At 37.2% G+C, this 15332-nt stretch overlaps 1 protein-coding gene across 1 annotated transcript; it reads left to right on the top strand.

Moving 5' to 3' along the window:
* Nucleotides 1–1221: 1221 nt before the first annotated feature.
* On the top strand, nt 1222–14224 carry LOC135623167 (uncharacterized). The gene is made up of 10 exons (XM_065125791.1): nt 1222–4172; nt 4382–4621; nt 7296–7425; nt 9080–9232; nt 9403–9632; nt 9739–9808; nt 10335–10541; nt 11578–11810; nt 12643–12859; nt 13466–14224. The coding sequence occupies exons 1-10, from the start codon at nt 1375–1377 to the stop codon at nt 13637–13639; spliced, it is 4452 nt and encodes a 1483-aa protein (XP_064981863.1). The 5' UTR covers nt 1222–1374; the 3' UTR covers nt 13640–14224.
* Nucleotides 14225–15332: the final 1108 nt, after the last annotated feature.

Below are 15332 nucleotides of genomic sequence, written 5' to 3'. Positions count from 1 at the left end.
GAGATTAGATCATTAAAACTTGCTATTAGATAGTCAAAATTTTAATCGACTAAGTTAATTGTCATCCTGAAAAATATAATACATCAAAAGTGTTTCTTGATTCTATTTATAATCCTACGTAAAGTTAGACATCTTATGCCAAAAAAAGTTAAGTTGCGGATATATAGATGTTATGATCATTACCTATGGTTTGTCCATCACCAATTCAGTTTTTACGAACCCAACGTGACAATACTTCATGGCCTTCAGAAAATGTCTCTCGTGCAAGTTAATTTTAGGTGAATAATTCAATGTTAAATCACCTACCGTATATATGGCGTATTTTTCGTATATGATATGATTAAACTTGGTCGTTTGAAAGTTAGAATAATGGTGATAAAGTTTTGATTGATAGTTATATTGTTATATATATAAACCTTTTTGTATTGGTAACTTTCATATTTATCAACTCTGAATTTTAGGTTAGGAAAAAAATAAATAATATATGTGTGATGAATTTTTTATATTCGATGATCCGAATCTTGAGTTCCAATCTCATTTTGGTCACTTATCTTTTGTAAGAAAAATAATAGATGAAAAAAAATTAAATATTTAAACTAGTATATGTCTAATATCTAAATATTTGAAAAAATATCATTGGTACATATTTTATTTTAGAAACATTAAGAGCAAACGTTGGAAAGTTTTATGGTGCGTCATTTTACATATATATATATATATATATATATATATATATATATATATATATATATATATATATATATATTCATTGGCCTTTTCCGTGCGTAGTTCTAAATAATGGAAAGTTTTATGGTGCGTCATTTGCCTTCACGGCGCGTAATTCCGAAAAATGAAAAGGTATAAGGTGCGGACCCTACCCCCAAACGAGGGCGGGCCCACGTGGACCCCACCCAAATTTGAACCACGCGCCTCGCCGCTAAGAGGTGCTGACGCCACGGTATCTGCTCCTGTATGACCAGACCCAGGCCACGTGTCAGAGTGGTCCCCACCCTGGCAGCGGCTCGCTCTTTCAAGAACCCGACACATCATCGTCAGCGCGGCTGAGCTGGAGGTGGAGGACGGTGGAGAGTTTTAAACCCTGGCTGAACTCATACAGGAGATCCGGCAACGTGATGTTTCCGGGTCGGAGTACGTGCGTGCCGAAAACATTGCTGCTTTACAAAAAGTATTACGCAATAAATAAATACATGGAGGCGACGCCGCTGCCTTCCGAAGCGATTCAAAGCCAAAGCCTCGGGACTCAGACCCATCCCACCCTCCTCCGTCTCCGGCGATCCCACCCGCCGGAGACTGCCGCCGCCGCCGCCGCCGCCGCTTCAACCGTAGTCGGAAGTTGGTGATCTCCCACCAGAGATGCCGCCCGCGATGGTAGACTTTGGGTCCCGCCCCGCGCCTTCCTCCCCTCTTCGAAACCCTAGTAAAGGTGAGATCTCCGCTTCCGGTTCTCCTTCATTCCATCTCCGCAGCGGCATTCCTTCCTCTGGCGGCCCCAATTCAAGTTCCGTGTTTGGTTTCCCGCATCGGAGTGTCCTAGGGCAACAGCCCCCTGCTTCGAGGGGATTAAAGAACGCTGATTTTGATGGAAAATTCGCTGCCCCAGTTCCTCCTGTACCTCTCTCTCCAATCCACCCCGTTCCAGTTCCGGGGAGGCCATTGTCGGCTGCGGGGCTCTCAAAACCTCGACTTGTGAAGGTGAGGAAGCATCTGGCCTCGCCTCGGGTGAGGTCGGCAGCGACTACGAACGCCAATGATGGCTCTGGGTTCAATCCATTCCATTCCGGCCCTGTCGGCATAGAGTCGGATATTTCTGGGCGGCATCAGAGGGACGGAGTTCAGGGGCTTGACGAGAAGTTTCATGGACGGAATCCATTGGAATCTGAGGCAGGTTCAAAGATTCCAGAACATTCAAGTTCAGGTAGTTTAAAGTCTGCAAAACCTGGGAGTGCTGGTTTTGTTATGAGTGACGGGGGAGCTTTTGTCTTTGGAAGCAGTGAAAAGAAAGGTTCAAATTTGGGTCGGAGCAAAGGAAAAAAATTTGTCAAGTCTGAGAACACTGGTTATGGGTCGGACAACAGTATGAAAAATGTAGCGTCTGCAAATGTGGTGAAGGAAACATTTAGCTTCAGTCGTTACTCAAATAGAAGTTCTGACGATGGTTTATATGTGTTCGGTAGTGGTATGAAGAATTTTTCTTCAGAACAAGGCCCTCCAGCGGACCTGAGTGATCAGAATGTCAGGAATCTTGCATCTATTAAGTCCCAAAGTGATGGTTTTGTCTTTGGCACCACTTCTGTAATGAACCTAGGCAAAGAAGATGATGGATCCGGTAATAACCCAGTCCATAAACCTCATTCCGATGCTTGTATCTTTCAAAGTGATCTGAAGCAAAGTTCAAATTCTTGTGAAAATTCATCAGAAAATTTAAGCGGTAGGAATAATGGCATCTTTGAGTTTGGGAAGTCGGAAAGTGCTGCTTTTGTCTTTGGTACAGATTCTGTGTTGCTTTCTGGTGTGAAAAATATTGGTTCCAGTAGCATCCATGGAGGTCCGTCTAGCTTTGTTGACGGGAATACAGGTAGGGGTATATTTTCTAGTGAGGGTGTTCAGAGCAAAAGTGATAATTCAAGTGGGAATGAGGATTCGAGATTGAAAAATTCTGGATCTATCAGGTCTGAATGTTATTTCTTTGGTGCAAGCATATCCAGCAATTTTGGTAGCAAAGACAATGGTACCAAGGATGTGATAAATAATGTTATTAGTGAAGGTGGTAGGGAACCCAATGTAGGTTCTTCTGTATGTGGAAATGCCACAAGTTTAAATTCTAATTTGGGCCAGGAATCATTTATCGCTTTGGATGTGGACACAGTCTCGAGGCTTCACGTCGAAATGAGGAAGTTGAACTTGCAGAGACCTGATAATGAGGTTGAGCCAGAGAAGGCAAAGCAAGCTGATTGCAGGGCTAAGATTAATGAGGGTAATACTTTTGTTTTTGGTAGAAGCCAGAGTTACCTGAATTCCTCTGGTGCTACTGACTGTTCCAAGCTCAGGGAAGCAGGTACACCTTTTGTTTCATCATTATCTGGCCATGATACTCTGTCTGTTGCTAGTGGTTTAAATTTTGCAAGTGTATGTGAAGATCAGAAGTTACCACACATGGAATTTACAACACCTATACATGTTACTCCTATGTTGTCAAAGGAGAGCTTATTTACTGGACCTCATCAAAATAAGGAATTTAATGTGAAGCGAGAATCTAGAACTACAAGAAAGAAAAGGAGAGAGAAATCTAGACAATCTGTTCCACTGCACAAGGACTTTTCTAAAACATTTGCCTCAGTGGAAAAAGTTGTTGAAACTGTGGAAAAGTTCTCTTCTGGTGGTTACTCACCAATGGATTATTCTCCTTATGACGAGATATCTGATGAATCCCGCCATATTTTTTCCTCCTGTGAGTCAATTGGTACAAAAGAATCTGTTCCTGTAGGTGAAAGAAAAGAAGATCCTGTTTCTGCAACACAGCACTTGTATATTAATAAAGATGGTGTAACACTTAGAGAACATGAAAATAGTGGTTCTAGAGATTATATTGAGAGGGATTCTGTTGACAAGTCTTCGTTTATAGGCGAACAAATTACGGAAAATGGTAGAGAAAAATATTTTTTCAAATCTGACAACATGGATCGTACTTTGACCAGCAACGCTGCTGGAATGAAAGCAGAAACTGAATCCTGTAGTTCAAATTTTGAGCCACAAGCTAATGAGAATGAAAACTGCTTTAATCTTAACTCCAGCTTAGAAAGTTTTCCTGGCTCTGATTTTACCTTTGGTGAATTAGCTTTTAATCAAGGTCTGTTATCAGCGGAAAAACGTCAACACAGAAAGAAAAGTAGGATGAGAAGTTCCAAGAACTTGAATAATTCAATCCCGAAGGTCAGTGTTCCGATGGTTCCCCCTTCTGAGAATTTGTTACCAGATGCCAATTCTGTGCAACCTGTTGCTGAAAGAGACTTCAAGGGCAAGCTATCTGTTCCTCAAAATGGGGATGATGTCGTAGCTGAGAGACAGAAAAAATTGGAAAAGAGAAAAGATCCCATATCCACGGTTGGAGCAACTGCCACTGAGCAGGAAGTCTGTAACCAGTGGCGTCTCAGGTACCTTTTTATGCATTGGTTTGATTTGTTCACTTATTGAACTACATTCATTCTGATTTGGCCTTTTGTCGGTAAGAGTAGCACTTGCAACATCTCATCTGTTCATTGATAACTTATAAAGATTGACACATATAGTCTCAGATGCTTGAGCCCAGTCAGTTTACATTTTTGGCATTTGCTTTTGACATTGACTTACTTATGTTCATAAGGGGCAACCAAGCATATTCAAATGGGGACATGTCAAAAGCTGAGGATTTTTATACTCGAGGGTTGAATTCCATCTCTATAACGGAAGTTTCTAGAAGCAACAATAAGGCATTAATGCTGTGTTACAGCAACCGTGCAGCTGCACGAATGTCTCTTGGAAGAATGAGAGAAGCACTTTCTGACTGTATGATGGCTGCTAAAATTGACCCCAGCTTTCTCAGGGCTCAAGTTAGGGCTGCATGGTATGGTTCTTCACCTCTCATGGTTGACTTGAGCATGATATTACTGCACGTTCTTATTCTAAATTATGTTGTATAAGCATAGAATGCAACTTTTGGTGTAATGAGAACATTAAGTTATTAAGATATAGAGAATGAGCCTAACCTAATGGTTGACATTCTTGGTTAAATTTGTTCTGTGTAACATTGAGGGCAGGCATTCTAGCTTGCCTTTGTGATCAAAGTAGTGATAGGATGGCTGTCTGTGAGTTTCACTTTAGTTATTTATGAGGTCTAAATTAGCAAGGTTTGAGAATATCAAATATATATTTATGGATTGTAAAGATAGTAATACCTGGATGTTCTTTGTTTATCAAACTTTGAGTAATGATACTTTGACCTGCTGCTCCATTGGTTACAAAAAAAAATGTAATCTACATTCATAAATTTTGAGGTCTTAGTATAGGATTATTAATATTAAAATTTTGTAGCATCATAGCATATTAAAAAAACATAATAAAATTTTAAGCTCTTAGCATAGAATTGCTAAAATATTATAAAAATTCTTTCTAATTGTAACACTCTAGCATGAAGCTGGCCTAAGTGGAATATGATATTTCACATGTTTCTTGTAAAGTTTTGTTGCATAATTGTTCTTTTTCCCTTATTATTTTTTTTCTGACTAAAATTTATGATATATTATCATTATCAGTTTGATTGTTAATGTGCATCATATGTTCCGTGTTCTTTCTAGCTCTATGCTAGTACTCAATTTTTTGTATGGCCCTAGAGATACTCTGTAGAGGCCAACAGAGTTGGTCCTGTACTAGGTTACAATGACAATATGAATCCCCACTAAAAACCTACAACTGGCTTATGCTATTTGCTGATTCGATCATGCTTTGGAAAAGAGATTTTAAGGTATGCTATCGTTCAGATAACTATGTAAAATAAGTATAACAAAGGTTTTCAATAATCAATATTGGGTATGGGACCCATGCACGTCGATGGTTGGACTGGTTCAAGTTTGTTCCGACATACTACGGTACAATATGCTGGAATGTACCAGGGTACAAAGAAAGGAGTTAGGTGGAGGGGCTGGTTCGACATTATACCAAAATATGATATACCAGAATGTACCAAGGTACAAAGAAAGGGGTTGGGTTGGGGTGGGGAGGGAGAGGAGGAGCCGAAGAAGAAGAAGAGGGGTAGAGTCAGTGAAGTACAAGGAGGCTGTGACAGAGGAGGATGAGAAGTCCCATCGGCATGTGACACAGGTAGCGAGAGGTGCACGAGGGAAGGGGGGGTGGGTTTTAGGGTTGTACAACTTGTGGACCATGATGGTCCACGTGTTGGTTCATGCTTGGACTGGTAAATACTGATCGGTCTGTACCAGTGCGGATTTAATTGCATGTATACAAACATTACAAAGGAAAGTTTCTGGAAAAATGTGGTCAAGGGAGATTTAAAGTTATAAGGCATTCAAACAATTAAATTAAGTTATATGGCATTATAAAGGAAAGCTTCTGGCAAAATGTGGTCAAGGGAGGTTTAAAGTTAGAAGGCATTCAAACAATCAAACTAAGATTGACACTTCATTTTTTTCATTTCACCGGTTTGCAGCCCACATGTCCATCTAGGAGATTAGTTGCCAGCATGTCTCTTGCAACCTTTATCACATGAAACACTATCATCCAGCTACTTCATCTTTGCTGAAGCTTGAAACTGCCTGCTGCAGCTGTTTCATTCACGCTTTAGACCATGTTCCTTGAGAATCAAATTAGTTCTGAAACTGACCAATAATGATAAACTGAATTGGATCACACTGACTCTGGCCCAACTCAGGTGGACCTACTTTTGGGATCCGTAAAGGTCCATCCGTTCCTCTATTAGGATAACAATGAGCTGGAACCCTCTACTCGTATGTGCCCAACCTTCATGCAAAGCACTTAATGTCCAGTGGAGTGGATGCAGTGTCAAGTGAATCAAATTCAAAGAGATTATGGTTTATTGGCCGGTTTATGTTAAAAATGGCCAGAAAATTAGTTTGGATAAAGGTATTTGGATTCAGTTATCGGGTTTGCCGTTCGAATATTGGAATCCCGAATCTCTTTTTTGAATTGTGTTGTTAATTGATTGTTCGCTGAGACTATACAAATATCCATCGACCTGAGTCGAAGAGAAAGGTCTATCTATTTTCTTTAGTTATTCAGTTAAACCAATGGTTTGTTATTGGAGTAGATAGCAACAAGTATTTCATCGGACATGCATATTTTTTATTGTCCGATGGATGTCCATAATTGAATAAACCCGAGATTTTTTCTTTATCTTTTCCATCAAAATTACTTATTTATGTTGTGCCAATCCAACACAAATCCTTATTTTATTTACTTTAGTTATTTGTGAGTGTGTATGTATGTATATATATACATATATGTATATATACATATATATATATATACTTATACATATACATATAAATTCATATATATATATATATATATATATATATATATATATATATTAGAAGGGCTTCGTATTGTGGATTTCTAATGTCAAACATTTTTTTTTCTTTAATATCTAGAATTAGTTAATTTGAATCATGAAAAAGAACTGATCTTAAGGTATATTGTCTGTTCTAAGTGATTTGGTCATATGAAATTTAAAATAGTTTTAAAATATTCTTCTCTTGATGTAGTTGTCATCTTGCATTGGGTGAAATTGAAGATGCCTTGAAGCATTTCAAGAATTGCTTACAATCAAACAATGAGGGAAGTTTAGACCACAAAATCTTAGTGGAGGCTTCTGATGGTCTACTGAAAACTCAGGTTGGTCTTAGTCTACTTCTTGTGGTGTATCTTTTAACATTTGAGACTACGCACAGCTGTTTTCTTTAAGCATGGAAATATTTGTTTTTGAATGACTTCCGCACCTGTATATGATTGAACTTTTTGAAAATGTGGTAACTCAGAGATATTATCCTATGCCTGCAATTATTTATTGCTTGCCAGATGGTGAAAGTCCCAATTGATAACAATTTTTGCAGGTATGGTTTTTAGTAACTCGTCTGCATAAATTGTTATCATCGCAGTATGTGATGCAAATAATGTAATGCCAAATTTTATAATTACTTCTCCAGAAAGCAGGAATTTTATATTGAATTTGAAGATCTTCACATATTTTTATCATTTATTTGCCAAAATATATAAGGAAAACTAGCAACTCTTCTCAGCAAGTCGATGGTTTTTAACAGTCATGTAGATGCACAATACTTGGATCTTAATGTCCAATGTTAAGTGTCTTATCGTTTGCCAAGCGCATGCTATGTTTTACATTTAACAACTTTTTTATTTGAATCATTTGATCGGTTTGCTTGCTAAATTGTTATACGAGCTCCTAGAGAAGCTGAACAATAAACTGAAGGATTAACAATATAAAACATTTTTTTAACAAGATATTAGATAAGCCAAGTGATTGGATCACTGATTCTCTATGGACTTGCCAGCTGGTGCAGCTAGTGTCTGTTAACATTCTTGTGATTGAATTTATTAGTATCTCATGTAAATTATAAGTTATACAATAGTAATTTAGCTACCATCTGTTTCCTCTTATTGCTTTTGGTAATGCTAAAAGTTGAAAAATATTTAAATCAAGGTATACAGTTTCGAATGATACCGCCTGGTACGAGCGATATGTATCGGTTCGACAAGAAACCGGTACGCGTACCGCTCGCTACCGGATGGTATTTTATATATATATATATATAGGCGATGTCGTCTCATTTTTCTTGCCCCACCTGGGGAGAAGAGAGGCGACATCGCACATTATATATATATATATATATATATATATATATATATATATAGGCGACATCGCCGAGGCTTTTCTGCGACGTCGCCTCTCTTCTGTGTTGCCTTGCTTGGCGTGAAGGGAGACGATACTATATACGTCCCTTCTCGTGTGGGGGAGAAGGGAGGCGATGTTGCCGAAATTTTTTTTTACTTATATATATATATATATACCAAATGGTATACCGCTTGGTATATAGTACCGTACCATACTGTACCGAGAGAAGGTTGAAACTCCGGTACGATACGATATTTCAATCCTTGATTTAAATAACAAAAGTAGTACAAAATTAAATTTATAGTGTTTGTGTAATTTCAAATTCATTCAAGAATTATGACCTAATAGTTATCGATGTTGTTTGGTAAAACCTGTATTATTGAAGGAGCTAATCCTTAGAATATTGTTTCCTTTGTTTTAAACCGAGTCACATTTGTATTATACATATTCCTACAACTAATTTTGCAATTATAAGATATAAGAGGTCATATCTTGCTTGCATTCAATGGCATATTAAGAATGGATTATTTTGTTTGCTTTTTATGCTAGTTATAGTGCTAACTTTCCCCTCCCTACGCCACCACCACCTTTTGTTCTTTTGTGCATTTGATGTCTGATACTGTCTTTATGAAACAGCAAGTTGCTGATTACATGGTTCAGTCCGAGGAACTTATGCTGAAAAAATCATCTAATGAAGCAGCAAAGGCATTACAGATAATCATTGAGGCCCTGTTTATATGTCCATATTCAGAAAGATTGATGGAAAGAAAAGCAGAGGCTTTTCTAATGGTTTGTATTCCTTCTCTTTTTTAGTATATTAGTTCACATTAAGACCAATTGAATGATAGATACATGTATCAGAGAGCCTGAATACATGAATTACAACATCCTCCATCGACATCTAACAGAACTATGTCACATTGATCTTTTATTAATTCTATTGTTCTTGGACCTGGCAGTTGCGGAGATACAAAGAGGTGATTGTTTTCTGTGAGCAGACCATTGAAATTGCTGAAAGAAATTATGCTCTGTGTAGAGTCAGCACAGATAATTCTGAAGACATGCAAAGTTGTCCCATGAGGCTCTGGCGTTTGAATCTTATGTCCAAGTCTTATTTCTATTTGGGGAGATTTGAGGAGGCAGTTGAGTTACTAAAGAAGCATGAAAAAGTGACATATAAAGAAGACAAGTATTACTCTAAGTCTCAATATCTAATACACCTTTTGGCATTCTTATCATAGTTAGCACATGTTTCTTGAAGTTTTATTTGTAATATACTACATTATAATTACCAGGAACGTTAATGGGTCTTCAGAATCTCTGGCATCATTGTGTGGCACCATAAATGAACTCTTACGTCTTAAGGTAATTCTACTATTTCCATTTTAGTCTTTAAGACTGGTCCATGGGATTAAGGCTTTAAAGAACTTCTAACAGTAGTCTACTTGTGTAACTTCTAAGGAAATTTACTTGCATCAATGACAAAACAAGTTGGTGTTTGTTTTGGTCTGTTGATTTTGTTCCAACACCCAACAGAAATACTAAAACAAAGTCTTGTTTATGTTTTGCTGGTCGTGCCCAAAGAAAAAGTGTAACCTCATGCCTTTCACTAAATGCATCAATTTGGTTTAGTGCCTTTGTGGTGGCGATCATATAATGCCATGCATGATGAAGAAAAATGAATTTATTCTTTGCAATGAAGATGTTTTTGGCAGGGAAATGGAAGGTCTAAAGCCCAATGTTAAAATATAAGATGAAGATATGAGATCCATTTTGCCGTGTAATTTCTTCAATGATATTACAGTTTTTAAAACAATTAGCCCATTAATATTGAGGACAGGATAAACTCTTATATTTCTCATTTGCTCAATTTGCACTTTTTCCTTCACAGGCTGCTGGGAATGCAGCTTTTCAAGCAGGAAGACATCTGGATGCAGTAGAACATTATTCTGCTGCTTTAGCATGCAATACTGAGTCACGTCCTTTTACAGCAATTTGCTTCTGTAATCGTGCTGCTGCTTATCAAGCCCTAGGCCAAGTTACAGATGCCATTGCAGACTGTAGTATAGCAATCGCCCTTGTTGCCAGTTATGCAAAGGTTGGTTATGTATTTTTTGCTCACAGATGCTCTTTTTATTTTGAAATTGAAAATTTTGGTTGATTTGCTCTGGTGTCCACATCAAGTACATATGCTATTATGTGGACTGCTGCTGGTAGGATATCAGCATGGTACATAGGTTTGTGTCCAACAGTACATGGATTTGGTTGGGCTAATCTGCCTCATCCGTGTAGTGTAGCTAGCACTTGCTGGCATAAATTAGTATGGTTTCATAAGGTATTAACATCTTGGGTTCACATGATTCACACAAGTGTGTCTTAGTAGTGCATTTCATCACATAGTCCTATAGTAGCATATTGCATTGGAAAGAACAGTACATTCCTCTATCGAGATATCTTGTACTGAAGATAATTTTTGAATTGTGCTTGGTTCCTGGCACTCCAAACTTGCCATTTGTCATTTGTTGGATACATGCTCATTTTGTTGATGGGTTAAATTGTTTACACTGATGTATTTTTTTTCAGAATAGAAAACATGCTATTTGATTATTAACAAAAAGTAATATAACCTAATAGTTCTGAGACTTCTGACCAAATAATTCTGCCATGGCTTAAATTAATCTCGATCTGATTTTATCTGAATTTCATTGAAAGTTTGGCTTGAAACTTTTTTGAACTTTTCTTTTTTGTCTAACTTGGTAACCTTAAATAATCAGACTTCTTGAACCATTCTCTTCTTCCTTACATTTCATATGTTGTGAATTTTTGAGCTTCATGTTTATGCTCTCTTTATTTTCTAAAAAAGAACAGTATTTCAATTAAGGTCTAATGAATAATTGATCTACATTGTTGGCATGGTCATTTAGGAACATAATTGTTTTCTGAGAACTGAGAAAAAGGATAAATCACCAGGCTTATTAAATAATCAATAAAGTTGAAATGATAAACAATAAATTTTAAATCAGTGAATAGCTCTGATTTAGCCATAAATCATCACATTGGGTTTTGAAGCAGCCACAGCACCTTATGGAAAAAGTTGGTCATTTTCACTTATTGACTCTTCGTTAATATTGCAGGCAATTTCAAGGAGAGCCACCTTGCATGAGATGATCAGAGACTATGGCCAGGCTGCTAATGACCTCCGCAGACTTATCTCTCTTCTGAAAAATCAATCTAAGGATAAAGACAGTCAAGCTGGAGTTTTGGGAATAAATAGTGGCAATAATGATCTAAACCAGGCCCATGTTCGTCTTTGTAGTGTGGAGGAGGAAGCCAGAAAGGAGACTCCTCTAGATTTATACATGATACTGTAAGTGTTCGGTTTATTTTAACTTATAATTTGTTAGTTATTCTTCTGATGAAAGCAATTTTTTTGGACCATCTCAGTTTAACTCTTCTATCTAGATTCTTTGCTGTGCCATTCACAAATGTTAAATAAGAGCATACTCCAGTTTTACTGGAATCATACCTGACAGCAGTTGGACCATGCACATGCTTATTTATGTAAAAGAAGCACAATTCCTGCCCAATAATTCTATTATGTAAGTACTTAATAGATAAGTTGAACATCACTTATACCATGCAGTCAGGTTGGAAAGGCTGGAAGTCGTTACATGAAATTTAAATATTATTTGTTGTGTTAAGTGAAATTTTAAATTGCTCACCTGCATGGGGCTGTGAAAATATTTATTAGTGATCTATGGGTCAGTTAAGAGAAACATGGTTGGACTAGGCTGTAGCTGAGTAAAGCTTGATGGGTTAGATGGGAGTCTTTATCCTGTCTTCGGTTGTAAAGCCTGGTTACAAGCTGGAAGGTTCCAGAATTGGATTGCTAAAATCTAATTGGTTATAACAGATATATTGTTTTTCACTGGTCAAATGTTTTTCAATCAAGTATTTTTTTCCCCTTATGTTGTCTCTGATTTCAACTTATTGATTCTAGCTTTTCTGTAGTTGCATTGGTATCACATTTTGGTATCTTCTTAAATCTTGTTCAAGTTGTCTTCAGTGTCATTAGGTCATCTCTTTTTTAAGGCTATTCATTTGCAAAGTTTTAAGCTATTGAGCAATGTTGCTTACGAGTTAATTTTGGAATAATCCTTATGGTTTCATGTTTGCAATTGCTTGCTTGGCGCATGCAGAGGAATTGAAGTATCTAGTTCTGCAGCTGATGTAAAAAAGGCATATCGAAAAGCTGCATTGAGACACCACCCAGACAAGGCTGGGCAGTTATTGGCCAGGAATGAAACTATTGATGATGGTTTTTGGAGAGAAGTGGCTGATGAAGTTCACAAGGATGCTGATAGGTTATTCAAGATGATAGGAGAGGCATACACTGTTCTTTCAGATGCGACCAAGGTATATACTTAGCGAGTGTTATATGTTTAATATATTCCTAACTCTCACTTTACAAACCTTATGGTAAAATGTCTACTAGAAAACTAACAATGTTTCTAGGAGAATAAAATGTAAGCAGTGGTAACAAAGATATCTATGGGATTAAACCCTTTTTATGTATTTGTGACATGAGATGGCTAAGGATGGTTTAATTGAAGAGTTATTAGGTATGTTGCAGATGCAGTGTTGTTTTTTATTGACAGTGCCAACTTTACACATTCAATAGGATGAAAACAGAGGGAAAACAAGGATTTGACAAAATTTAAAGATTGATGATAAATAAGTAATTAGTTTCATTCTATATCCTGCTACATGGAAGTACCAGAGGCTGCATAAAAGTTATTGGACATCATGATCCGATATAGATGACATCCAGAAGGCAATATTGGTGTTAGGATGCCATTGACACTGCTTTCAACCTACACCCAAAAAGCAACTTGATTTAGTAAATTGGGAGAGGATAGAACTATAAATTAGTCTCTCTTTTTTTTTTGGCATGGATGTTAACTGGTTACTCTTGTGGGTTTGTCTTCAAAAGCATATCTCTTTTGTCTTCTCTTGTTGCAGCGCTTACAATATGATGCCGAAGAGGAGTTAAGGACCACCTTGAGAAAAACCTGTGGTGGGAGATGCACATCAAAAACCCAAGACAATCACAGCAGTCCATCTGAGAGGCGTAGGTGGCGAGCATATGCAAGCACACATCAGAGGTGGTCAGAATCTTCACGATATTACAAGTGATTTTATTCAAAGAATTACTAACAGCCGGGCCCTTACGTGCAACTCTGATGAAATTTTTGTTGGGTGCATTCGATCTTTACCTTTGTCAAAGCCAAATCAGTGCTACAAAATGGTGTGAACAAGGTTGGTGAAAGCAAAGTTAGCTGATATCTAAATCAGTGACACGATAAAAAGACTGGGTAACCAGTGAATCATGCTGTCTGACTGGCAGCAGAATCCATGGCCCCATAAATAGATTTTTTGGCCGCCCATCCCAACTCCAGCAATCATTTGATTGTTCATGGCAAATTGGTTGTTGTAGAGAGAGTGATGATGGTCTTACCAAGAAGATGAATGTGGTTTTAGAGTGTTGTTTTTTATTTGTACTGCTTGTTCATCCTCTGCTGGTGAGGTTTTGCTTGTAGTTCTATCCCAGTATTTTTTTTTTTTTGTTGTTACATCATCATGTGGCAACAGAAATCACATGAGGTGCGAACAAAACAATATAGCATGACATTATTGTAAATCGAGGAAGTATATTCTTGACATTTTTGATGTTTATCAATCCAATCAAGCATCGATGATGGATTAGGCATTTCAATTTCACTTGATGTATAATTTAATTCAGCAGTAGCATTAGTTGCTATGATTTTCCATTTCTCGATATCATCGGAGCCAATTACTTACTGAAATTAACATCATATTTGTAGGGCATTTTGTGAAAGTTAACCCCTCTTTTTTTTGAATTGCTGGGAAAGAACTGTTTGTTTTTTTAATTCCTGGATTGAGTTACAAACCTTCAAAAATATTGAAATTCTCTTTCTCTCCACTGTTTTCTTTTTTCCTCGTTCTGGTACAGTAGTATACATATATTTCTCAAAATAATCTCCACTTCATTAATTAGGGAATACTAATCATATTGCAAACTTTAGTGGAAGCGTCCAACCAGTGAGACAGTCCATTAATTCATTCTTCTTGACGTGTTAGCAAGTTTATGGGCTTGAAAATAGCTACCTTAAAAACTATTTAGCCTTGGCTTGTAACTCATCATCTCATTCCTTGGAAATCCAATTCAATTCAAGAAAAGGTACCTATCACAGAATCAAGCTTGTCCCGAGTGCATATGTTTTACTAATTATCACAGAAACAATTACTTAACAACCATCATTTACATCTGAGAGATCCCACGTTGCCATCCCGTCCTTCAAAAGAAATAGTTGACTTGGGGATTGGAATTGAGATTCCATCTCCTCCTCCGGTCCTTCCATCAAGCTTCGAGTTCCGCCATGGCTGCTGCAATTCTGTCACTCCTTGACAACGAAGTAGCAGAGTGATACTTGGAAAATAGGTAAGAGCCAAAAACTACAAATAGGATTTTCAATTGTGATACATGTGCTAAGATGGATTAGCATTTGATCGATTGAAAAGGACACGAGAGTGAACGTGAAAGAAAAGAAAGTCTATAAATAGGATATTTCTCTCGTGACATCAAATCAGATGATCCTCTGTCGATTCTCAAACTCTCGTTTGATTAGTTGTCACTCCCGATAATCGACTATGTTAGATTTGAAACTTCAAGACCTATAAATCTAGTATCAAAGAATGAAGTCTGATTATCACATTGATATCTCAAGTCTAACGATCAAATACATAACTAGGATAACGGAATCGCTATCTGATAATAATATATCATTAACTATCTAATATTTGTGAA

Source organism: Musa acuminata, chromosome BXJ2-9 (genome assembly GCF_036884655.1).
Source record: "Musa acuminata AAA Group cultivar baxijiao chromosome BXJ2-9, Cavendish_Baxijiao_AAA, whole genome shotgun sequence".
NCBI lineage: Eukaryota > Viridiplantae > Streptophyta > Magnoliopsida > Zingiberales > Musaceae > Musa > Musa acuminata.
Note: the sequence above shows the minus strand (reverse complement) of the source record. Positions and strands in the feature narration are given on the sequence as shown.

Coding starts and splice junctions, on each gene's coding strand:
- LOC135623167 (XM_065125791.1), top strand. CDS start 1,375: ATGCCGCCCGCGATGGTAGACTTTGGGTCCCGCCCCGCGCCTTCCTCC. Junction 9,809..10,334: donor ATGAACTCTTACGTCTTAAG/GTAATTCTACTA, acceptor TTTCCTTCACAG/GCTGCTGGGAATGCAGCTTT. Junction 11,811..12,642: donor CTAGATTTATACATGATACT/GTAAGTGTTCGG, acceptor TGGCGCATGCAG/AGGAATTGAAGTATCTAGTT.